The following is a 26810-nucleotide window of genomic DNA, read 5'->3' as shown; positions in this document are numbered from 1 at the left end:
ACCACACCTAAGACATTCCGTTGAGATGAAAGTCTGTTTTGTTGGTGAAGAATCACAGAGCAGGTACTTCCACCACCTCTCTCGGTAACCTGGGCTGGTTTCTGACATTTTATGATTGATGACAGTGCATTTCCAGGAAATTAATTGTTTTAGTGGTTTTAAACGTCTTTTATTCGAACCCAAGTCCAAATGCTAAACCAGTTATCTGTGTTCCCCAAATAAGTGGTTTGACTTCTTTATTTTCATTCTTTTTCTCACCACCTTTCCAGGTTTACATATGAAATTGCACCAGTGTTTGTCCTCATGGAGCAAATAACACTTAAGAAGATGAGAGAGATAATTGGATGGTCAAGTAAAGATGGTGATGGGATATTTTCTCCTGGTAGGTTTCTGTTCTCTTTCCCCGGCTCTCCTCAAGGTTTGCAGTATGGATCCTTGGGGTCCGTGAGAACACATTGTAGAAGAATAACAATTTTTCCAATAGTCCTGCCTTCTTACCTTTGTCAGAGTGAAGGCTAGCAAGAATGCTACATTCTATGTGTACTAACCAACAAAGGCTGTGCCTAAACCTGTACTCACTGGCAAAGGCTGTGTCTAAATCATGCTAAACAATTCTGGTCTGTCGATAGCAGTTTGATTAAGCTGGGGATCAGAGAATCAAGATTATCAGTGGACAGATCAGTTTTGGCCAAAATAGTATATCTACTTTAAATCTCTAGTTCAATATAGATACAATAAGAATCTTTAAAACAAGGACAGATAATCTTGTAGAAGGGAGGGAGTTTGGAGTGGTGTCAGAGACAGTGTGACTGTGTACAAAGGGAAGAGAAAAAATAAAAATTGCAGTTGTTCAGGCAATTGAATCAGTCCATGAATTTGCCTGTTTGTCAGGTAACTGATGCAAACATGACTTGTTTGTGTTGGCCAGACGTACCTGGTTACCTCAGTTCTCCTTGCATCTTGATTTAAGTAAACACGAGTTTGGTTTTATTTTAATACACTTGGAGTTCTTCTAAATGACTCAATAACTCAGTTGGGCTGTTCTTTGAGGAGAGTATCCAGGCAATGTCACTGTTTCCTTCCATAGGCTCTATTACTCTCTCTTCCTCTGTCTTTCTGACTCAGAGAAAAGATTCATCTTTGTTCAGTAAATAGATTGAGCAGAAAATGGAAGCAGGAGGGTTGTAACTCACCTATCTCTTTGCAGCTGCTGCTTCTGCCACCCCTTATATTCCTGTCTAGGCTTCGAGGTGGGACAGGCACCAGAATACGTGAATCACCTCCAGCCAAATTGCCTAAATGGCTTTGGTAATAAGTGTGATTATTGGTATCTCCAGGGCAAAGGGACCAGAGGGAAGCCCTGGCAATAGGGAAGCAGCAAAACCTATCACGATATTGTCCTTCCCCTTTCTGACCTCCCTTGTCTCTTGAGACACCACGTCAGCCTTTTTTGTTAGAAACAGTAATGAGGAAGTCCCAACAGCTCCCAATGTGTCTGCTTGCCGATAGGGGGAGCCATATCCAACATGTACAGCATCATGGCGGCTCGCTACAAGTACTTCCCGGAAGTTAAGACAAAGGGCATGGCAGCCGTACCCAAGCTGGTCCTCTTCACCTCAGAACACGTGAGTCGGGTGCTCTTGCACATGGATTGTGGTGTTTTCCAAGGGACTGTCTAACATCTAACCTCCAGCCTCTGTTGCAGAGTCACTATTCCATAAAGAAAGCTGGGGCTGCACTTGGCTTTGGAACCGACAATGTGATTTTGATAAAGTGCAATGAAAGGTAGGCAGGGGAGAGTGAATATTAGGTTCTTGATGTATTAAATGTGCTCATCTGTTAAATTTGTTTTATTGTGCTTAAGGACTGACTCAGTACAGTGTGCCAAGCTGCTAATGGTCTGTTGAAAATATCTGATTAAATTACTTTTTGCTGCTATTGAAGTTTTTTTCCATGTGCAATCTCACTGATTGTTCATTTTAATTTCTCTCCTTTTACAATAATTACAGGGGGAAGATAATTCCAGCTGATTTAGAGGCAAAAATTCTTGAAGCCAAGCAAAAGGTATGTACTCTATGGTGCATCTAAACTCTAGTGAATATCGATTTTTTAAAATACCTTCTTTCTGCCCTAGACAATAAAAGTGTTTGATAATATAAGAGATAATTTTATTGTGTTTCTAAAGTTCTTTTCTCAGATGTTTGCTTATTTTCAACTTGTGTGATGACATGGCTTTAAAGCTGTGTCTACACAATATCAATTTTTTTTGAAAAGTGGAAAATTCAGTCATTAAACCACTTGTTCTGTCTTCACTGTGCCAAATGACTAGTTTGATGTACTTCAGTAAATCCACTATCCGCGTCTCATGAAGATGCAGCCTAATTGAGGTTTTCACTTGCTACTTGTTAAGTATAATCTCATTTTAACAAGTATCATTTAAGGTTAGGATTCTATTTAGCAAACTGCTTGCATGCCCTGGCAGTTGGCCCATGATACTTGGTGAATCCAGCCTCAATAAATTCTCTTAAACAGAAAAATCGCATAGAACAGATATATGCACGAGGCACTGCCAAGTAGCTGTCAGGCCATTTACCAACTCGTTGTTTTGGTTACATTCTTGTACCTCCTTCTCTAACTATGGTTGTTTGCCGGGTCTCAGCAGAGGAGACAGAAATGTCGCTAGGACTGAGCAAGGGGCAGAGGAGGAACTCCTAGAACTCATAGACTTCCCCAACCCTGTCTGAGCTCTATTACTTCACTTTCTCATTTATTTCTTGTTCACACCAAAATTTTACTGTATCTACTCTTAGGGAAACAGTGTATAGACCTGTTTTCAATAACCAAACAATGCTTCAGTATTATTATTATTACTTCAGTATTATTATTACCTCAATACACTTAGAACAGCACAGCTTCTAAAATGTAGAATGTCCAGATGACACTCAAATACCTGCCCATCACTCCACTTATTACTCTTTCCTGCTTTATTGTTTGCCATAGAACTTATCACTACTAAACATGCTATTTATTTTGCTTATTTAATTTTGTTGACTGTCAGTCACTCCCGACGAGAATGCAAACTCCACAAGGACAGAAATATTCATCTTTTGTGCTCACTGCTGTATTCCCAGCATCCACAACAGGGCCTGGCACATGAAAGTCTTCAAAAATATTTGTTGAATAAATGAAGGAATGAGTGAATGAGCTAACAGAGAATAGTTTCAGATATAGTATCTGATAACACACCAGCTTAGCTGATCTCTGCTGGAAATAAATGCTACAGTAATTCTTCTCCTTCATGTGGAAAGGAGGGAGGTTAGAAAGACTAATCAGCTTGTCCCTCTTACCTTATAGGGATACATTCCTCTGTATGTCAATGCAACTGCCGGCACGACTGTTTATGGCGCTTTTGATCCCATACAGGAGATTGCAGATATATGTGAGAAATACAACCTCTGGCTGCATGTCGATGTAAGCGCTGTAACTCAGAGTGGCCTGATCCCGTCGGGGGGGTGGAAGCAGCTCTGCTTTATAATTTGCCTCCAGCTTCTCCCATTGCCTCTCTCCCCACTACATTTCTCTGGCCCCTAGCAGGCCATTCATGACAGGTGCACACCACACGCCTGTCCATCCTCTGGGGCTCACCCAGTCCTTACTGGCCAATTGCTGTCATCTGTGATTCATCCTAGAATTTCATCTCTGTCACTTTCCCGGAAAGCTTTTGTCTGAACAAATGTCTAAGAGTGAAGGACAACTGATTTCAGAGGGAAAAGATGTAAGATACAACGTATAGAAAGTGGCCATGAGTCTGAATCTGGGCACTCAGCTATCTGCCTTCAGTCCAGCCATCTATGACACTTTTCTTCCAAAAAAAAAAAAAAGGAAGGAAGGAGAAAGGAAGAAAAGAAGAAAGAAAGAAATGCATATCTGGTACATGTAGGAAAAATAAGGCAGCATATGGAAGGTGTTATCAATTAAGAGATTTAGTTCCAAATTTTCCTAGGAACATAAGAGGTACATTTTCACATGTGTGACTGGATGTGTTTTTTCCTTTTTCTCTCTCCATTCTCTTATGGGTTTAACTTCTCACAACTAGACAGTGGGGTGATCTGCCCTGCTATTGGACAAATGATAACAAAGGCTGTTCTTGTGTCACATGGTGTCCCAAGATATTCGATCCCCATGCATCAGAGGATGCATAAAAATGTCTTGCTGTTGCAGGAGTGGTTGTGGGACCTCCAAGCCCACGAGGGCTGCTGCCTTGTGAGTTTTTCAGGAGCCCTTAGAATTCTGCTCTGGGCAGAATCAGACAGCAGTCCCTAGTCCTTTGTGTCGCTCCCGGAGCTCCGCCCCTTGTCTCCTCAAGTGTCCCTGGCTTTCCAGAGCACTTTGGGCCTTGGGTCTCAGCACCACAGACTCAGCCCCTATATACCTGTAGCACTTGTACTGCGACTCTGACGTTAACCAGGAGGAACTTTTGAAGAAGTGATAAACGATGAATAAGCACAACTGCCCCTGGTGGAACGGTCAGCGTGGGTTCCATTTGTCAGAGAAGCTTACGCTTTTCGCTGTTTACATTCTCGCTCATGTTTCGCTAGAGATGTGAAGTGACCGGGCGTGGACTCCTCAGCGCCACCTCCCTCTCCCTCTCTTTTTCTCTGTCCTCACAGGCTGCCTGGGGTGGCGGGCTGCTCATGTCTCAGAAGCACCGCCATAAACTCAGCGGCATAGAAAGGTAAGGGCTGAGCACAGGGCCCCCCTCCGTTCAGGCCATGCAACACGCTGTGCCGCTGAGTCCCTAATGTCCCTGCCCTGATTCCCAACGTCTTATTCACTCTAAGCTCACTTTTGTTCAGTAGGCACTTATTGAGCACTTACTGTATGCCAGGCACTGGGAAATTAAAGATGATGGATTTCCCGGTCAAATGAGTTCTCGCCTCAATTCACGATTTGGAAAGAGAAAAAAACAAGTATGCAGATAGTTACCACACCATGTGATATGCTCAACAATAGATGTGATTGCAAGGTGCCCGGGTAGGAGAGAAGAGAGACTTACCAGTGTGGGGATTTGGAGGCTAAATGGGAGTTTGTCAAGGGCACAGAAAGGGGTGCTGACTTATTTCATTCTTTATTCTCACTAAGCTTACGTTTCCCATTAAGCTGGGAAAAGGGTAAGACACTCAGCTTACCTAACTTGTCTCATGAACAAAGATATTTCATCTGCCAAGCCATGCTATTTTAGACAGTGTAGTTGGAGGCCTTTCTGAGGAGGAGGCGGTTCAGCAGATACTGGGATAAAGGGAGAGAGGAAGCATGAATACAAGGAAGAGTGTTCCAGGCAGTGGGAAGGGCAAATGCAAAGACCCTGAGGTAGGACTGTTCTTGGCAAGTTGGAGGAAGGACTGTCACTGAGACCATTGTGGCTGGAGCAAAGTGAGAGCAGTGAGAGCAGACCAAGGGTGGAGAAGTGGACGGAGAGCAGGTGTCAGGGAAAGCACTCCAGTGGCTTCAGTGTTTGTTACCTCTCCTGTGCCTCTTCCCTTGCATTTCAGTTTTTTGTGTATTTTTTGTTTTGTTTTTGTTTTTGTGTGCGGTACGCGGGCCTCTCACTGTTGTGGCCTCTCCCTTTGCGGGGCACAGGCTCCGGACGCGCAGGCTCAGCGGCCATGGCTCACGGGCCCAGCCGCTCCGCGGCATGTGGGATCTTCCCAGATCGGGGCATGAACCCGTGTCCCCTGCATCGGCAGGCGGACTCTCAACCACTGTGCCACCAGGGAAGCCCGCATTTCAGTTTTGAAAGGCCAGTATTGAAGCGAGTGAGACTGACTCGTTGAAGCATAGTTATATGACCCTTAACTTGGAGGACAAGATCTTAAATGTAGATAAGCCAGTCCAGCTGTACTTTAGATTTCTCAGGCAATTTCCATTTTCCATCTTTGAGTCAAGAAAAACTTGAAAAATTTTGCACTAGACTTTTTCTTTTCTAACATTTTAAAGTACATATGTCTTCTGAAGGACATTGAATCCACGTCATGTCTTATTACTTTCCACCTGTAGCACCAAAGAATCATTTACTTCAGACCTTTAGGACATTCAAAAAACATTTAAGACATTTTGTGAGATCTATGTATAACTGGTTTTTTTAAACTTATTTATTTATTTATTTAATGTTTTGGTCTGCGTTGGGTCTTCGTTGCGGTGTGCGGGCTTCTCATTGAAGTGGCTTCTCTTGTTGCGGAGCACGGACTCTAAGCGCGCGGGCTTCAGTAGCTGTGGCACGCAGGCTCAGTAGTTGTGGCTCACAGGCTCTAGACCACAGACTCAGTAGTTGTGGCACACGGGCTTAGTTGCTCCGCGGCATGTGGGATCTTCCCGGACCAGGGCTTGAACCTGTGTCCCTTGCATTGGCAGGCAGATTCTTAACCATTGCTGCACCAGGGAAGTCCCTATGTGTAATTGTTTAATAATTCAGTGAATGATAGCAATGAGAAAATGGATTAAATTCACTACCTTCTAAATAAGGCTTGACTGATTTTTTTTTTAATAAATTTATTTATTTTTGGCTGTGCTGGGTCTTTGTTGCCATGCGCGGGCTTCTCATCACAGTGGCTTCTCTTGCTGTGGAGCACAGGCTCTAGGCGCGCAGGCTTCAGTAGTTGTGGCTCGCGGGCTCTAGAGCGCAAGCTCAGTAGTTGTGGCACACAGGCTTAGTTGCTCTGCAGCATGTGGGATCTTCCTGGACCAGGGATTGAACTCGTGTCCCCTGCATTGGCAGGCAAATTCTTAATCACTGCGCCACCAGGGAAGTCCGACACTGATGTTTCTTAATGAAATAAACATTTAGTCAACTTTTCTTAGAACTTTTCACAGTCTTTTTCATAAAGGTTTTTATTATGCACATGGGGGAAAGTACATCAGGCCTTTCTTTCTTCTCCTTGAGATACAGCGTACACCTGTGGTCATGTATACACTAAACTATTTTCCCTCTTATGCACCTAAGCAAGATGAAGAGGTTAAAAATTCACAGCAGGAATTTAGCTCCAGGGAGAGCAGAGGCAGTATAATTCCGAGCCAATTGCTCTGTCTGGGGAAAACATCCTTCACAGGTGTTAAAGCATAGAGCCCAGCTGTGGGCTAGGCCATTGGAAAGGAGCTACCTAAGCTTTAATCATCATACATTACAGTTGTTTCCCTAATGTCCTAGCTAGTGTGCTCCTTAACCATTTAATTGTGTCTGACGGAGTGTTGTGGTTGCTAGGAGACCATGCTTGTTAAGCTATCATTGCAGCCTAAACAGGCAAGATTATGTTTATTTAGCATTTAAACAATGCTGCTAAGTAGCCAAAGTCTAGAATTGTCCAACTGATCCTTGCTTTTATGTGTCAGTCTTCATACTACCTTATAAGCAGGTAGGTCAGCGTCACCAGTCCAATTCATTAGTAAGAATGGGAAGGCAGAAAGAAGCTGAGTCTGTAGCCTAGAGGGAGGCAGTCTAGTGGAGAGGATATGAACACTGGCTCGACAGTTAGACTCCCTGAACTTGAATCTTGGCTCCAGCGCTTCCCAGCTGTGTGACTTTGGGTGATGTATTGAACCCTTTTGTGCCTCAGTCTCTCTATCTAAAATAGGGGTGATAATAGTCCCTATATGATAGGATTGTTGTGAGAATTAAGTATTCAAGCATGGTTATTAGCATTATATATTTACTAACTCATTTTATTCAATTCCTTGAGGCAGATACTGTTCTCCCCACTTTACGGACAGGAAAACTGAAGCTCAAAGGAGTTATGTAACTTGCCCAAACCAGCAAATGTCAGAGCCAGGTTTCGGACTTGGGTACTCTGGCTCCAAAGCTTGAGCCCTCAACCATGACACTGCACTGATAAATGCCTGTAACGCTCTTAGAACAATAGGATACATAATAAATGATGTTCATAAATGTTAGGTAGTATTAATACAGTTATTTAGAAGAGGCAGTCTGCCACTTGGTGCTCTGAGACTGCCTGCAAAATATTTGTTTACCACTTGATTAGTCAATTTAGGGGACGAGGTGTCGAAAACTTGTCTTGACTTGAGTTGCGGTGGGTGATGTTTTCCTCAAGAGGACGGTTGCCTCTTGCCGACTCCTGCACCTCCTCCTCAGAGCATCATGTGTTTCTTTCAGGGCCAACTCAGTCACCTGGAATCCTCACAAGATGATGGGCGTGCTGTTGCAGTGCTCCGCCATCCTGGTCAAGGAAAAGGTCTGCCCTTCCCCCAAAGATGAGCTGGTGGCCTGCACACCCTTTAGAAGGCACAAAAAGAGAAAAGCATGGTGTTTTTTTTTTTTTTTTTACAGTACTGGCTGAGGAACTCACAAGATTGACAGCCCCACTGGGCCTGCCATGGCTGTTCTTTCCCACCTGCGCATGTTAGCCTTTGGCTAACCCAGCATATCCTGTTGGCCCTTGCTCTGAACTGTCCTTCTTCCTTGTTCAGCCCCCAGGGCCCTGCCAGTGATAGAAACTACAAGGGCATTATTTGAGTTTGTGGTCCCAAGAGCTGAAACAACTTATTTGGAACCACAACTACAAATGTCAACTTAGGGCAACAAGGAATGTTGACCAAAAAGCTTCTGTAAATGACAATAGTTGTATAACTTGCCCAAATTAGCAAACGTCAGCCGGATTTCAGACTTGGGTACTCTGGCTCCAAAGCTTGAGCTCTTAACCATGTCACCGCACTGACAAAATGCCGGTAAGGCACTTAGAACAATAGGTAGTATATTCTCTTCCTAAGAATCTAATAGGGCCCTGCCGTGGAGGGCCTTGTTCCTCCAGTAAAACTGTTGCACACTGAGGCGTCTTCAAAAGCCTGTCACCAACCCGTGGGGGCCAGTACCTGTACAAGCTTTTTACTCCACTCCTAAGTAGAGCGCCTGTTAACTTCATAGGAGCTCCCGGAAAGGATTGGAACACTTTTTAGGGGGTGCTTTGGCGGAGGAAAATTCTTCTACGCATGAAACTGTCCCACCCTCTACAGGAAGTTTATATCTCCAACCCCTGCTGACTGAATGCCCTAGCACTTCCAGTCTGTGAAATAACCGAAAACACCCATGGACATTTCCAGATGCTCCTTAGAGGGACAGTAGGGTGGGCTCTTGTTGTTGGCATCTGAGACAAAAGATCGTTTTCCAATCAGAGTGATAGAGGAGAAGGGGCGAAGGGTTTTCCAAGGGTGGTTTTGGAGAAGGACATCAGAACAAGTGCACGGCCTCATGAGACGTTAGAAGAAAGATTGTATGTGACCCTAAGTCCGGCCTGCCCTGTTTCAAAACCATCCACACCTCTGCCCTGTGAATACAGATGCACACCTGTCTTGATTTCCATTACAGGGTATCCTCCAAGGATGCAACCAGATGTGTGCAGGGTACCTCTTCCAGCCAGACAAGCAGTATGACGTCTCCTATGACACTGGGGATAAAGCCATTCAGTGTGGCCGCCATGTGGACATCTTCAAGTTCTGGCTGATGTGGAAAGCAAAGGTACGAAGGAGGGCATTACAGGAAATAGAGCAGAAATGTAATTTGCACAGGCTAACTGGCAAAAGTGAGGCAAAGATATATCCCAGATAATCCATTATGTACGAAATCAATATCTAGATAATTGAGTTAACTGTATTTTCTTTGCAAATGAAATCACTTTATCCCTTATGTCAAATTCTCTCTCCTTCCATTCAGTCTCCTCAATTTGAATTAGCATGACTTTTCTTATCACTTTCTCTTATAAGCACTAAAAATTTTGTCAAGATAAGGACTTCCACAGCAGTCCTTAGGGATGCTGAAATTGTTTAGTGCAGATGTAGAGAAAGAGATAAAGATAAAATTACTACATTATTCTGTGCAGAACCCTGAGTTCCTTTATATGGCCTCAAATCATGGGATATATATGACAGTTTTAAGTTCTCTTTAAATAATGGCTTTCCCATTATGTGTACTTCTATACTCTCTTCTAGAAAATGCATACTTTATTCTAAGAAATCCTAGACTGAGGCATGCTATGTCTGCATTCATCAGTCTTTCAGGATGCATTTCTGTGTCTAGAAAAAAAAGCAAACTACTGGAACTTCCCCCAGTGGGGGTGAGGGAGAGGAATACCATGGGACTGTTTATTTCAAAAGTATTTGTATGCAATCAAGTAAGGGCAATTTTTATTTCACAGCTTTATATTGCAGCCATCGTTTTATTTTTCTACTGTTAAAGTAATTTAAATAAATTTCCATATATAAGATCGGGTCACCTGATACCAAAACAAAAAAGGGTTTCCAGCCAAACATCTAGTCCAATGTTTTTTCTGTAAGAAGAATTTGATGGATTATTAGTTTTTTTCCTCATTAAGTTATTTTGTCTTAATATAGAAACAGTCTGAATTTGATTTCTACCACAGAGTAATCATAGGTATTTTAAGCATATAAATAGTCATAAATTGCAACAAGAGAAAGAGCCCTATCATTCAGAAATATGATAACCACATGGCCTGTCTCAGTAATTTGTGCCTTGGTTTTGCCTGACAATAACCGCTTTGAACAGTCTGCTGGAAGTTTAGCTCAAAGAGTATTTATTGGTTACCGACGTGGGACCTGGTGCGGGCTTCCTTCCCAAGAAGAAAGTGGACTGGCCCGAGCACTGCTCGGCGGCAGCTGCTGCTTTGCCAGTGTTGGGCTTGGCCCAGACACATTAGTAACCCACAGGCCTCGTGCATCTGCTCTCCTTGTTAACACCGACCCACTCAACCCCCCCCCCCCGCCCCATGCTGCTGTTACTAATCAGCCATGCTGGCTTTGGAAACTCATGCTCAATCAGTTTGTCAATAGATGGAGCTACTGCCATCTCAGGGCACATCCTGAGACCAGTGCTTCCCCATCTGCCTGCCTGCCTCTCACTAGAAAGGGGTAATACCGTGTTACATGGAAGGTAGCCTGCCTGGGAGTGAGGGGGACGTGTTTGGCCAGGACTTCCTGCTGCGGAAGGTGGGTTCTAAAGTAGTATTTCTCCAACTATCTGTGGTGAAGAACCGGCTGGGGTGTTTTTAACCTCTCATAGACCAGTATGATAAATTGGTCTTCACTTAATTCATTTATTGTACACTACAATAAATGAATTGCTAGAAAGGTGAAATAAAAAGCCATACTAAGTATGAACACCGGTTTTAAAAATGCAGTTCAGTAGGCATAAAATTACTCTGTCAAGTGACCATAAAAGTCCCTTATTACTTAATCTCAATTTTTGGACTCATCTTATCATGGACTGGTTACATTTTGTGGACTGGCCTCAGTCCATAGACAACAGTTTGGGTGGCATTATCCTAAAGCAAACCAGAAATGGGCTTCAGACTGTGAATTACTAGCAAGAAGCTAAAAGCCCTGTTGAGAATAACTGCCCAGAGACTAGAGTGCCTTCAAAAGAGACGAGGCACACTTTATCGCATGCAGAGCTATGAGAAAGCCATACATATTTAGTGAGATGGTTCTTGCTAACCATCTCCAAGAATACTCTTACATATATTTCCGATAGACAAAGACAGCATAGCCCTCTCAATGCCATCACAGGGAAATTCAGCCTGTCACCAACAAACATGACTTTTCCTTTTTTAAAACAGGGCACAGTGGGCTTTGAAAATCAGATCAACAAATGCTTGGAGCTGGCAGAATACCTCTATGCCAAGATTAAAAACAGAGAGGAATTTGAGATGGTTTTTGATGGTGAGGTAAGTTATCATCCTGGACTAGATGTATAGCATTTCTGGAAAATCTCTTGAGGGAAGCCCCTGAAGCTGTAGTGTCCCACGTTGCCAGAAGCTGCTTCTGAATTTTCATTCTAGCACTCTTCATTTGCTTCCCTCTGTGTCCATGAATGTTTCTTCTGGTAGCATTGGGATGACTTTTCCCCTTCACCTCTTCTAGAAAAGATATAGTTCTCAGCCAGCCCTTCATAGGCAAGAGGTGTTTTCTTGGCAGGTCTGAATCCTGTATAATTCTGGGGTCTTATTATGGTGTTGTACCTCCATGATAAAGTGTTCCTCAGTTCCAAGAAGCTTATAGGATGGGTATATCCTTGTCTTCCAAGACTGGTTCTAAAATGAAGTTCTACTTTACAATAGATTCATTATGAAGAGAGCAAGATACAGTTCTCTCTGAGTTATCTCTGCCCTGAGTTGTCTCTGCCCTGAGTTCAGATCCGTATTGCACACAGTAAGGTACTTGTCATACCAGTGTTGGCTGAGTGCCTGCGGTGTGCCTTGCCCCAGGCCAGGAGCTGGATTATAGTGTAGTGACCAAAACAGGTACTGTCTCTGCCCTATTGGAGCTCGCAGTTGAATAAAGAAAGTTGGGGGCTTCCTTGGTGGCGCAGTGGTTGAGAGTCCACCTGCTGATGCAGGGGACACGGGTTCGTGCCCCGGTCCGGGAAGATCCCACATGCCGCAGAGCGGCTGGACCCGTGAGCCATGGCCCCTGAGCCTGCGCGTCTGGAGCCTGTGCTCCTCAGCGGGAGAGGCCACAACAGTGAGAGGCCCGCGTACCGCAAAAAAAAAAAAAAAAAAAAGTTGGAATAGGAGTCAGTGCTGAACAAAAGGACATCCACTCATAATTCAGTGTAATAAAACACCACCTGCATTCAATTCAGTCTATTTATCAGGCACCTAAACTCCTAGGAACACAGCGGAGAGTCACCAACTGAGCAAAAGAGGCCTGAGCAGTTCAAATCAATCATACAGTGCTCATGCGTTTCACCTCTGGGACCTCACTCTCATCATTTACACTAATTTAAACATTCTACTAGCAGGTTAAAACAAATGTAATGTCTCTAGACCATGAGAGGCAGGCACAGTGATGGCAGACAGCAACTAGGAAGGAAACTGAAAAACTATAGCAAGAATACAGAAGGACTTAAAAAGCATGAGTCTTTAGGGCAGGAACACTAAACAGTTCTAAGCATCTCAATACGCCCTGTCTTATAGATTAGAACCGGTTTTAATTTTCATTATGATAATCCTGAGTCTTCAGAGAAGGTTCAGTATTGATAGAGTAAACTCAGAATATTCAGTACCAATAAAATTAACTATGTTTTGAGCATCTTCTGTACATGAGGCACTACAAAATGGCAAGATGGATAATACCCTTTTTTAAAATGACCCAAATGTAATTTTTTTTAACATTTCAGTGTTGAAAGGTGGGTAACTTTAGTCATCTAGAAAATGGGTTATGGGAAACAGTTCTCTTGTCAGATATGATGGGATTAACCAGGCTTTGTTCTCCCAAGTATAGAAATAACATGAAGCCTTTTTTTTAATCCTTTTTTTTTTTGTCTGAGAGACTTTCGCCGAGGGTCCATAGGGGTTTTGGGACAGCTTTCTCTCAAGTTCTCATAATTTTTCTGTTTTGTTTGTACGCATGCTTGTCTGTGAAAATCTCCACAGCCTGAGCACACAAATGTCTGTTTCTGGTATATTCCACAAAGCCTCAGGGGCGTTCTGGATAGCCCTGAGCGCCGGGAAAAACTACACAAGGTATGGAATCACTCCTTGTCTCATCTAACCCTCTGCAATTTCTCTGGCTAGTCAGAAGATCCTCACTCTGATGTGTCTTTCTAACGGAGGAGAAATAAAAGCTAAAGGCTTGGGGTGGTAGGGAGACATCTTGTTATAGTCTTCTTGTGTCTGAATTGTCCCCTCACTGTGGCTCAGATCAGTGGGAACCTCTGGAGGACGCATCCCTGCCTTAGGTTGGTGTTCGTCATTAGAGGGGTCATATGCAGCGCAGTTGAATAATATACATATTCCTAGGAACTTTCGTATTAAACTATGTCTGTTAAAATATCTTTTACTAAGTTCAAGGCTGTTCTAATGCTGATTCATTCTAGTTGTCGGTTTCTATATCTAGTTTATATATTACTTATAGTTGTTTGTATTGTATTTAATTTATATAATATTTCATTCATCTAACCATTCAGCAAATATTTGTTGAGCAGAGTCCATGTGCCAGACAGTATCCTAGGCACTGGATTATACAGAAGGCCTAATTTGTGTTGTTGCCCATGTGAATTTTTTGGTTTTGATTTTGAATTTATTATCATTGTCCTATGTCCAACTTTCAAAATTCAGTTGCGCAGTACTTTCTGTAGGAATATGTGATTGGGTAGACTTAAATAGTCATTAGAGGCCATCATCAAAAAGCCTACAAATAATACCTGCTGGAGAGGGTGTGGAGAAAAGGGAACCTTCCTACACTGTTTGTGGGAATGTAAATTGGTGCAGCTACTATGGAGAACAGTATGGAGGCTGCTTAAAAAAACTAAAAATAGGGTTACTATATGATCCAGCAATCCCACTCCTGAGCATATATCCAGAGAAAATTCTAATTTGAAAAGATGCGTGCACCCCAATGTTCATAGCAGCAGTATTTACAATAGCTGAGACACGGAGACAACCTAAATGTCCATAGACAGAGGAATGGATAAAGAAGTTGTGGTACAGATATACAATGGAATATTACTAAGCCATAAAAAAGAATGAAATAATGCCATTTGCAGCAACATGGATGGACCTAGAGATTATCGTACTAAGTAAGTCAGACAGAAAAAGATAAATATCACATGGAATGTGAATGTGGAATCTAAAAAAATGATATAAATGAACTTACAAAACAGAAACAGACTTCACAGACATAGAAAATAAATTTATGGTTACCAAAGGGGAAAGGGGATGGGAGAGGGATAAATTAGGAGTTTGGGATTAGCAGATACAGACTACTTCATATAAAATAGATAAACAACAAGTTCTTACCATATAGCACAGGGAACTACATTCAATATCCTGTAATAATCTATAATGGAAAAGAATCTGAAAAAGAATATATATATATATATATATGTGTGTACAACTGAATCACTTTGCTGTCCATCTGAAACTATCACAATGTTGTAAATCAACTACATTTCAATTTAAAAAATTAGTCACTAGATATTAGCCAAGGAAGAAACTGGTACAAGTAATAAAAAGAAAATTGCTCTTTTTTCCAACTAAGAAATGGGTTGCATTTTGAAAAAGAGCATGGTATATCAGTCTTGAGTTTTGTTTTGTGTTTTCCCTCACAAGGTGGCCCCGAAAATCAAAGCCCTGATGATGGAGTCTGGCACGACCATGGTTGGCTACCAGCCTCAGGGGGACAAGGCCAACTTCTTCCGGATGGTCGTCTCCAACCCAGCCGCTACCCAGTCTGATATCGACTTCCTCATTGAGGAAATAGAGAGGCTGGGCCAGGATCTGTAATTGCCGTCCATAGAACATGAGTTTCTGGGACTTCCCTTTCCCCTCTGGTATTCTAGAACAAACTCTATATGTTGCTGAAACACATAGGCCATTTCATTGAGGGAAAACATAATATCTTGAAGAATACTGTTAAAACCTTACTTAAGCTTGTTAGAGTTAGCAGGAAATGATGTTCTTTTTCAAAAGTTGCACATTAGGAGCACAGTATATATGTACAGCTATATATACCTCTCTCTATAAATATATGTCTGTATAGTGAGTGTGGCTTAGTAATAGATCACAGCATGTCTCCCACTCCAAGAGAATTCACTTTACCTTCAGCAGTTACTGAGGGCCAAACATGCTGCAAACCAGCTTGCGCAACAACCCCAGGAAAGATGTTTTTCAAAATGCCAGGTGTCGGGGACCAAGGGAAATGCTGTTGGCAGGAGTTGACTTCATTGTCGGTATTTCTCCTGCCTGAAGTGATGATGGATGAGAAAAAGCACCACTGGCTGACAAGAGTACCACCCTTCCCATTAGTATCCTGTGAGGGGAAAACAGTAGCAGAGTCATTGATTGTTTCAGGTGTACTATTGCTGTATCTTTAGAGATTAAGTTGTATAGATTGTGGATATTTCTGTTGTCTGACCTTGGGGCGGAGTGGAAGAACACATGTAATGATTTCATTGACTGTTTAATAGTAGGTATATGAAATATTTGCTTATTTATATTCAGAGATTTACCATGTTAAAGAGGCGTCTTGTATTTTCTTCCCATTTGTAATGTATCTTATTTATATATTAATGCAGTAAGTTCTAAAAACTGATTATGGTATTTTCGTGCACTTGTGAGCCAAAGAGAAAAGATTAAAATTAGTGAGACTTGTATTTATATTAGAGTGCCCTTAAAATAATGATTTAAGCATAAGTTTACTGTCTGTAAGAGAACTCTGATACTGTACATAACGTATATATGGAAATCCTGTTACTTACATAGCATCTGCACTTCTGTTACCCTCTCTGTCTGGCTATATGTCTGGTGTTCTCTACGCTTTTCTAGTAACTGTTGCGTAATAACTAGATCCCCTGTAATTTTGTAGTAGCTCATGACCAATCTCTGTGACTTGCTTAGCACAAACCTAAGGCAATGTTTCCGAAGACCTTCTGAAGTCGGATAAACTGACCAGGCTCACAACTGTTTTTGAAGAAAGGAAATTCACACTGTGCGTTTTAGAGTATGCAAGAAGAATATAAACAAATAAAAATATTCTCCATGGAGAATTTGAAAAAAATTTTCTTTTAGTATCTGTTTCATGCAGAAAGAGAGGTTTCCAGTTGTAGTTACGGGGATCACCACAGCCCATTCACTCTCCACTATCTGACTTTAGGTGATGCTCAGTACCTTTATTAAGTTGCAACTCAACCCACAGTCTTAGGTTCCCAAGCCCCTTGTCTAAAAATCACTGGGATTCTAATTAAATAAAATTTGCAATTCACACCTGGAAAAAGAAAAGCCATTCCTGTTTTTCATTTTCCTATCTGCATCTTGGAGTTCCATTCATTCAGTTACTCAACAAATGTTTTCTTCCTCTGTAGCAGGCAGTGTTCTAGCACTAGGTAGGGTTGCAGAGGTGTGCATGGCAGACAAATTTTCCTTCTCGTGGGGCTCTTCCATCACTTGGTGTCTGTGGTATCTGAATATGTCTGAGAGCACAGAATTGTACCTTCCTGCTGTTTATGCTTGTACAGTGGGCCCAGTTCACTTCCTCAGGAAACATTTTGGTGCTGGATCATTATGAAATAGGGTCCATTTTCTACAATATTCTATTAAGCTATGATAATACTATCTTACTCATTTGGAATACAAGTAGTTCCCTATCTGGCACTTGTAGGGATTAAATGAGTCATTTGTAATTAACATACTGATTGTACAAGTAACCATTGTATTAAACAAACTGGGCTCCATAAGGAGGTGATGATAAAGTCACTTTGTTCTTTCTCTTACTGTTCCTTCAAATCCCCTTGTGGGCTGATTTTTTCCACGCCTCCATTTGAATTCAGGCCGATCCCGTAGCTTTCCTGGCCTCTCAGTCACAAGAACAGTCTCATTTTAGCAACTAAATGTCCAGGTCAGTGTAATAAGCAAGACCTCAAATTTGTATACAATATAGAGTTCCTCCCCTTCCTCCCTCTGGTACCTTTCAGGCTGCCATTCCTGGCGCGAGGGGTGGGGGGGCGGGTGCCAGGCTGGTGGTGGGGTAAAGTCAGCTGCTTTTTTTCCTCTTTCAGCCTCATTTCTACTCCCTAGCTACTGTATTTTCCCATCTAGGGTCAGGTCTAGGGGGAGAAGGGGTCAAAGTAGCAAAGACACAATTTTAGGTAACTGTTAAATTGGCATCTGACATCCGCGCCCCTGGTCTGAGATTTTCTTCTCATGGGACAATATTTTGAGGGGAATGGTTTATTTTTTTTATTAAGATATAATTAAGGTACAGTAAGAGTCACTCTTTATAGTGTACTGTGTATAGTGTTCTGTGAGTCTTGACCAACCCATTCAGTCATGTAACCACCACAATACTTGGAAGAGTTCCATCACACCAATAAATCCCCCGTATCCTTTGTGTGTAGCACCTTCCCCGAGCCCCCCGTACCTGGCAACCTCTGATTTGTCTGTTTCTAGAGTTTTGCTTTTCCCATTTTGGTAATAGAATCATATAATATGTAACCTTTCGAGTCTATCTTCTTTCACTTAACACAGGGCATTTGGAATTTATCCATGTTGTTGTCTGTATCATTTGTTCCTTTTATTACTGTGTAGTATTCCATTTGTATGAATGTACCAGTTTGTTTATCCATTCCCTCATAGAAGGAAATTTGGGTTGTTTGCAGTTTGGGGCAATTAAAATAAAGCCACTATGAACATTAGTGAACAGATTTTTGTGTGAATATAGGTTATCATTTAACTTGGGTAATTAGGTATAAGATTGCTTGATCATATTGTAAGAGTATGTTTAACTTTATAAGAAACTAACTAGTTCTGAAGTGGCTGTACCATTTTGCATTCTCACTAGCAATGTACAAATCTTCCAGTTGCTCTGTATTTTTGCTGACATTTGGTATTGTCAGTTTTTTAAAATTTTAGCCATTCTTTTTGTTGTTACAGCTTTATTGAAATATAATTCACTTGCCATGTAATTCATCCATTTTAAGTGTACAGTTCCCTGGCTTGTAGACTATTCATATAGCTCTACAGCCATCACCACAATCAGTTTTAGAACATTTTAATCATCCCACAAAGAAACCTCATACCCATCAGCAAACACTTCTCATTCCCACACACACATCCTCTCCAGCCTTTGGAAGCCGCTCCTCTGCTTTCTGTCTATAGATTTGCCTATTCTGGACATGTCATATAAGTGAAATCACACCATATGTGGTCTTTTGTAACCACATGTGACTTAGGATGTTTTCAAGGTTCATCCATGATATAGCATTTATCAGTACTTCATTCCTTTTATTGCTGAATAATATTCTATTGTATGGATATACATTTTATTTATCCATTCATCAGTTAATGGACATTGGGGTTGTTTCCACTTTTTGACTATTATAAATAACACTACCTCCTATGAATATTTGTGTACAAGTTTTTGTATTGACATTTTGTTTTGTATTGTTTTTACTCTAATAGTGGTATCTTGCTGTGGTTTTAATTTGCTTTTTCATGGAGCACTTTTGAAGGATCCCACTGGAGTCCTCCCACCTCATCGCACATGAGACATCAAAGTCTCTCCTCCTGTGACCACTTAGGACTCAGACTCTCAGCTCTGGGCCCCTAGCAATATACCCTGTCCAGCCCTTATGTTGATTCCCCTTCTCCAGGCAGTACTCCTGGGTGGAATCTCTTTTATTTAAAATCAATTATGTGGATTACATAAGGAGGGCTTTTAAAATATACGTGTACAGGATAAAGAATGACGATAACAGAATACTTGACTACCCACTGCTAAGCCAAAGAAATAGAGCATCATCAGTACCTTAAGAGCTCTCCACCCCCATCAGGAACTCTTCCGTAATTGATTGCTCTCCTTTCCCCAAGAAATGATCACTATTCTGAATTCTGTGTTAAACACTCTCTTGTTTTTCTATATAGTTTTAACACACGTATATGAATCATTATGGTTTAGTTTTATTTGGTTTTGCACTCTGTATACATGGAATATTACAGAATATATACACTTCTGACTTGTCTTTCAACATTATGATTTTGTAGGGCCAGAGCTAACCCATAAAGAGCCTTTGGACAGTTAAAAATTTTTTTGAAGGCACCGCTTCCTTCAGGGATAGGCATCCCTGTGCCAGTGTGTTCAGCTTGGCATGTGGAGCATGTAGTAGATTCTAGCACCTACTGAGCCCACTCCCATAACTTGCAGGCACAGCCTCATGTGACAGCCTCATGTTTTTGAGATTCATCTTTGATTATGCTGTAATGCATTCATTTTTATGGCTTTGATGCTATTCATTGGTATGAATATACTTAAGTTGGTTTATTCCTTCTATGAAGGTGGATATATGATTTTTTTCCCCAGTTTTTGCCTTTAGGGACAGTGTTGCTATGAGCATTCTTCTTTCTTTTTTTTTGATTTTTTAGGTTTTTTAAAAAATTTATTGAAGTATAGTTGATTTACAATGTGTTAATTTCTACTGTATAGCAAAGTGATTCAGTTATACATATATATACATACTTTTTCATATTTTTCATTATGGTTTAATCACAGGATATTGAATATAGTTCCCTGTGCTATACAGAAGGACCTTGTTATTTACCCATTCTATATATAATAGTTTGCATCTGCTAACCCCAAACTCCCACTCCATCCCTCCCTCAACCCCCTCCCCCTTGGCAACCACAAGTCTGTTCTCTATGTCTGTGAGTCTGTTTCTGTTTCGGAGATAAGTTCATTTGTGTCATTCATATTTGAAGTTCATATTTGAAGTTCATTCACATTTTAGATCCCACATATAAGTGATATCATATGGTGTTTGTCTGACTTTCTTTGCTTACTATGATAATCTCTAGATCCATCCATGTTGCTGCAAATGGCATTATTTCATTCCTTTTTGTGGCAGAGTAGCATTCCATTGTATATATATACCACATCTTTATCCATTCATCTATCAATGGACATTGAGGTTGTTTCCATGTCTTGGCTATTGTGAATAGTGCTGCTGTGAACATTGGGGTGCATGTATCTTTTTGAATTATAGTTTCCTCCATATATATGCCCAGGAGTGGGATTGCAAGATCATATGGCAACTCTATTTTTAGGTTTTTGAGGACCCTCCATACTGTTTTCCACTATGAGCATTCTTTGCACTTGTTTCCTGGTGCTCATGTGCAAAAGTTTTTCTAAGGTTTAATACTTAGAAGTGAAATTGCTGGGTCTTAGAGTACTTGTTGAACTTGACTGAGTAAAGCACAGTGGTCAAACCAAGTTGCACATCAACCAGCAATGCACGTTTTCCATAACCTCACCATCACTTGGCCCCAGATTTTTGCCACTCTGGTGGGTACAAAAGAGTATCTCCTTGTGGTTTTAATTTGTCTTTCCCTGATTACAAATGAAATTGAGTATCTTTTCACATTTTATGAACCATTTGTTTTTCTCTTCTTTGAAACGCCTAATTCATACCCTTTGTCCAATTTTAAACTTAGTTGTTTGCCTTTTTATAGTTTTTAGAAGTTCTCTATATATTCCAAGTACAAATTCCTTTTGAGTGTATGTTTGATAAATATCTTCTCCTAATTTGGGGCTTGACTTTACATTTAACTAATGGTCTTTTTGTGAAAATATAATTTCTTAAATTTAATGTAATAGAATTTATCAACATATTTCTTTACAGTTTTTGGTTTTTTGTGTGCCTTCTTTAAGAAATTCTTCCCTATCCCAAAGTCATAAAGATATTCTCATATTCATATTGGCTTCTAAGTTTTATGGTTTTATACCTTTCACATGTAAGTCCTTAATCCACCTGGAATTGATGTTTGTGTTTGGTCCTTCTTCAAGAATGAAAGGGCTATTATTAGCCCTTTAGTCTTCCATATAAATTTTAGAATTAACTCATCAAGTTCCACCAATAGATCCTGTTGGAATTTTTATTGGAGTTTCACTGAATCTGTGAATCAATCTGAAGAATATTAACATTTTCAATATTGAATATCATAACCTTAAACAAAGTTTACATCTCCATTTAACTGGGTCATCTTTAACGTCTTTCAGTAGAGTTCCATAATGGACATGCACAGCTTTTGATAGACTTATTCCTATGTGCTTTATATTGTTGTTATTTTAAATGACATCTTTTTTAAATTAAATTTTCTAACTGATGGTTGCTGATAAATAGAAATGTAACTGCCTTCCTTCAGTAATGATTTTGTATCCTGAAAACTTGCTAAAACTCAAATAATTTCGGTTCTTCAGTGTTTTCCAAATAGAGAAATATACCGTCTATGGATAATGACAGCTTTGTTTATTCCTTTCTGATCCTTATACCTGTGTGTGTGTGTGTGTGTGTGTGTGTGTTTTGTTTTCTGTTTTACTCTTTATTTTTATTATTATTTAGTTAGTTAGTTATTTGATTTATTTATTTATTTTTGGCTGCGTTGGGTCTTCGTTGCTGCACGCGGGCGTTCTCTAGTTGAGGCAAGCAGGGGCTACTCTTCGTTACAGTGCAGGCTTCTCATTGCGGTGGCTTCTTTTGTTGCGGAGCACGGGCTCTAGGCCCACAGGCTTCAGTAGTTGTGGCACACGGGCTCAGTAGTTGTGGCGCACGGGCTTAGTTGCTCCGTGCTCCTTATACCTTTTTTTCCCCTTTTCCTTGATATACTGCACTGGCCAGGATAACCAGTATGATGAGGAAATGAAGTGTTGGTAGTAGGCATCTTGCCTTATTTCTGATGTTAGAGGGAATGTTTTCACCAGACACCATGAAGTTTTATGTTTCCTTTAGGGTTTTTTTTTTTTTTTGTAGATACACTTTATTGAGTTAAAGAAGTTTCCTTTTATTCCTAGTTTGCTAAGAGTGTCTCTAATATATGAATGTTTAATTAATGTTGTATTATACATAAACAATTTAAGTTTTCCATGTCTTCTTGAGTCTGTTTTTGCAAGTTGCATTTTTCCAGGAATGTATACATATTTTGAAGTTTTCAGGTTATTATGAAGTTGTCCACAATATCTTCTTTTTTTTTAATCTGTTGCATCTGTACTTATATTCTCCATTTTTCCCCTAATAGAGGTAATTTGTGTCTTCTTTCTTTTTTTATTGATTAACCTTAGCAGAAGTTTGTCAGTTTCATTAAGCTGTTCAGAAAATATTTGTCTTGGTCAATAGTCTCAATCATATGATTGCTTTTTATGTAATTAATTTCTGCTTCTATGTTTATTATTTCCTTCTAATTTTTTGAGGCTTATCTGCTAATCCTTTTTCTAACTTCTCAAGTTCTGTGCTTAGGTCATTAATTTTGAACGTATCTTCTTTTCTAATGGAAGCATCTAAGGATATATATTTCCCTACAAGCATTCCTTTAGCTGTATATTACAAGTTTTGACACACAATAATTTATTATCATTCAATTCTAAATATGATGTTTGTCTATTTTTCCTTGTAGTTTAATTTTTGCTCTTTATTGGGTATAAACAAGCTTATAATTGTCATATTTTTCTGGTGATCTAAAACTTTTATCATTATGTGGTGACCCACTTTTTTTTGCCTTCTTGTCTATTTTGTCTGACAGGCAAATATAATTTGCCTAATATATATTTTCTCTTCCTTGAACTATAATGTTTCTGTATCCTTATGCTTTAGGTGTGTCACGTATAAATAACTGTATTTTATCATCTTTTCCGTCTGACCATCTTTGTATTTTAACTGAAGAATTTCGTTTATTGTGATTACTGATATATTTGGATTTAATTCTACCATCTTATTTTGTGCTATCCATTTGTTCCACCTTTTCTGTTCTTTTTTTCCTTCTTTCTTGTAAAAGATCTGGATTAATTGAGGTTTGTGTTTTGTTTCTCTTGCTTTTCAGTTTTAACTTATGAGGGTATAATTGCTGATAAATGATACCCTTTATGTCTACCCTAAAGATATTAGCGTGAATACTTCACCATTTCAAAAGTTAATTTTACTCTCCTCATGAATCACAAAAGAACCTTAGAATTCTTTTGCTTTGATCATCCTCCTCCCAATATATACGCCATTGTTATCCAGTATTTCAGGTATCTCTTTTTTAACCCTATAATTTATACATTATTAGTAGTTTTATTCAATTGATTATTGCTTAGATATACCCACATATTTACCACTCCCTTGTGCATGATTCCTTTTTACATCTCAGACCTTCCATTTGGGTCATTTTCTTTTTCCTTGATCTGCATGTGTTTGAACTTTTCTCTATTGAAGCTTAATAACCCCTCTCTGAGGATGGGCTCTCTAACATTGCTTCCTGGGCATCGTTTGTGAGGCTGGTTTGAAAGCATAGGGATTCAGGCGATTTGCTGCCTTGAAGCTGGAAAAGGCAACTCTTAGGTAAGGCAGACTTTGTTAAAGAAAAGATGTTCCAGTCACATCAAGGGGCCCTGCTTCTAAGCTTTATGAGGATCCTGTTCTCTCTTACAGATAAAAGAAACTAGATACGTGCATCAAATTTACCTGCAAGAATCTTAAAATCCTTTAATCTGACCAAATGATGTAAAGCAGTTTAATAAAGGGAATCTCACTTTATTTTGGGTTGAAGAATGGAATTTTTCATAATACAAGGTTGCTTTAATATTCCAGTAAAACCACTTCAGAACTCCGTCTCCTGATTCCCTCAGTCTCCATAGCGGACATCTGTGTGTTATGCCTGCCCGACATCTATTCTCTTTTTTTCTGATCGTAACACTCTAATTTGCCTTTGAGAGGATATCCTTTCTTCATTCTTGCTCCATGTAATTGGAGGAATGAGCCCACCCTCTGATTCCAGAGCTGGTCATCTGACTCAAGTGTGGCCAATCAGGGTATTCCATCCCCTGGGCTGCAGGGATGAACTCTTGACCCTGGACAGGCTGACAGGTGAGGTGATGAAGCCCTAGTCAATAAGGACTTAATGAGCAAAGCAACATGTGAGAAGCCTTAGCAATCTTGGCCTTGACACAACAGATGGAACAGAGGCCCCATCTTGAAAGCCTAGACTAGGTTTATCCAAGATTCTTTAATAATGGCTGAACTTGTCTGGAGGGCTGTATTCGTTTCCTATTGGTACTGTAATTAATTAACACAAATTTAGTGACTTAAAAAACAACATAAATTAATTTTTTTGCAGTTCTGAAGGTAGAGCTGCATTCTTTCTGGGGGCTCTAGGGGAAAAGCTGTTCCCTTGCCTTTTCTAGTTTCTAGAGGCTGTCTGAGTTCCTCGGCTCATGACTCTACTTCACATCTCCGTCTTTGACTCACCTGCCTCCCTCCTTCCATGATAAGGACCCTTGTGAATATATTGGGACCACTTAAAAAATCCAAGGGAATCTCCCTATCATAAGATCCATAACTTAATCACACCTGTAAACTCCCTTTTACCATGTAACACATTCATAGATTCCAGGGATAAGGATGTGAAGATTTGGGGGGGGGGGCCTATGGGTAAGATCCACCATGAGTTAAATGTACACTGGGGCCAAGGTACCTCCCGACAAAATCCTCATCTGAGGAAAAGAGACAGCTAATGGTCCAAGGACAATGAGTTGGTGCGACAAGGAATCTGTTAAGTTCATCAGGGAATGTCTTACTGAGATTAGTTTTTCGGAGAGGGAGACCTTGCGTTATTCCTAAGAACTGATACCAGAAATCTGTGAAGAGGAGGTGGTAAGAAAAGAATTCATTTCACTACAAACTGAGAAATTTAGAACACAAGCTGGTATAGCTGTGGAGCCACATAGCAGAGTGGAACCCCCATGGGGGTGTTTGGGGACTAGAGTCCAGTGGCTCTGTGGGAAGGGCTATGCCTTCTGCCTGGACCTCAAGTTACTGGATGAAGTTTGGCTAGAGCAAAGACTCCCATGACATGGCTTCAGAGTGGTTAACTTTTGAGGGTACTTTCCCCACTCATACGTACATTTCATAGGCCTCCGAGAAAAGGCTGAAAAAGGACAAAGGTATCCTGCTGCCAGGGCTCCGGATGCTTCTGCTCCAACACCAGGACAACCTGGCCATCATTGCGCTACTCAGGCCACTCCAGCGGGCGTGAACAAATGGCAGGAGGATGTGGCTTGGTGAGCTGTTTCAGAGTCCGCCTGTGTTGCTGGTCCTCGTGGCATGTGGAAGGGGGAGGGAAGCGGGTGTGAAGGATGGTTCTGTACTTTGTGGCAGGTTAACAAGTGGGATTTTTCTCTTTGCCCCAAAAGTGGTACTTAGGATCCAACTGGAGAGATAAAAAGCCGTAAGTACTTCACATGCTAAACCACCGCCAGGTCGCTCACCTTGCCCAGAGCTTACTGGTAGGTGGTAGAACTGGTCCTTCTAACAGCAGCCGTAGCTGCTGACCAGCCCTCCAAGCCCACCACCTTTCCAGACAGGAGAGAAGGGATTTGTCAGGGTTGTGAGCTGAGACCCAACACCCTGGAGCAGCTGGAGCCTGGAGGTTGAAGGGCGGGCGGCCTCCCAGAGGAGATACAAGGCCTTCCCTGATGAGGTGAGGGCAGAAGGAAGAAGGACCAGCAGTTCGCGGCCCTGCCCTCCCAGTCAGGTCGGTGAGCCGCCAGCCTGTACGGATGGGGGAGTGGACAGCTTTGAAAAGCTGGACTGTCTTTTAATAATCAAGAGTGAAAAGTAAGTTATGGAATCTAAGCTATTGCCAAGGGACCCCCTACACAGGGAGAAAGAAAGTTTCAACATCTGGGGCTACAGATTGGAAGACGAATAGAACAGGTTCATGTTTTACCCCCCCAGAGTTAGGGTTATTAGAAATCTTTACAACGAATTTACAGTAATGGCAGAATAAGCACCAAGAATCTTCTTTTCTCCTGATAGTAGGCAAGCTGCCCTACCCTTTCCTAGAAGGAAAACAACAAAATACAAAACACCTGGAGAGAAGGGACGAGAAGAAAGGGGAGGTGGGGAGGGGAGCGGAGAGAAGAGAGAAAAGAAAAATAACACCTGTGGCGAAACTTAGTTGTGGGCCTTGGAGAAAATCAGGTGAAAGGAAGGAATGGAATGGGGTGAGGGTTACAGGTTCTCAGCGGGCTCCAATTACAACCTAACAGCACACGAAACTCACTGGGCCGTCGTTTCGGACTTGATGAAAAGAACAGCCTCCTTGCCTTAACTTTAGTCCGGGCAGTCAGAGAAGCTGGAATCCTCCCGGGAGGGAGAAGTAGAAAGGTGCCTTGTTTTCATGTTATTTTTAGGGTTGGAGGTGGTGGCGGTGGCGATGGTGGTGGGTGGAAAAAAATAGAAAAGAAAAAGAAAAGCAGCAGAACAATTC

General features: G+C 41.1%; 1 protein-coding gene across 1 annotated transcript in view; it reads left to right on the top strand.

Annotated features, from left to right (window-relative positions):
- The window catches only part of GAD1 (glutamate decarboxylase 1), a 40930-nt gene extending 24357 nt beyond the window's left edge, over nt 1-16573 (top strand). Inside the window, exons 7-17 of the mRNA XM_027128537.1 lie at nt 270-382; nt 1510-1625; nt 1706-1785; nt 2010-2064; nt 3355-3471; nt 4671-4735; nt 8165-8243; nt 9374-9523; nt 11637-11744; nt 13455-13544; nt 15132-16573. Coding sequence (XP_026984338.1) covers nt 270-382; nt 1510-1625; nt 1706-1785; nt 2010-2064; nt 3355-3471; nt 4671-4735; nt 8165-8243; nt 9374-9523; nt 11637-11744; nt 13455-13544; nt 15132-15305 — 1147 coding nt within the window. The 3' untranslated portion in view covers nt 15306-16573. The remainder of the gene's footprint in view (nt 1-269; nt 383-1509; nt 1626-1705; nt 1786-2009; nt 2065-3354; nt 3472-4670; nt 4736-8164; nt 8244-9373; nt 9524-11636; nt 11745-13454; nt 13545-15131) is intronic.
- The last annotated feature ends 10237 nt before the right edge of the window (nt 16574-26810 follow it).

This window comes from Aethalodelphis obliquidens, unplaced genomic scaffold (assembly GCF_003676395.1).
Source record: "Aethalodelphis obliquidens isolate GAN/ISIS:26980383/991018 unplaced genomic scaffold, ASM367639v1 scaffold2, whole genome shotgun sequence".
In the NCBI taxonomy this organism is placed as follows: Eukaryota; Metazoa; Chordata; class Mammalia; order Artiodactyla; family Delphinidae; genus Aethalodelphis; species Aethalodelphis obliquidens.
The sequence above is the reverse complement of the archived record's forward strand: the minus strand, read 5'-3'. Positions and strand labels throughout refer to the sequence as shown.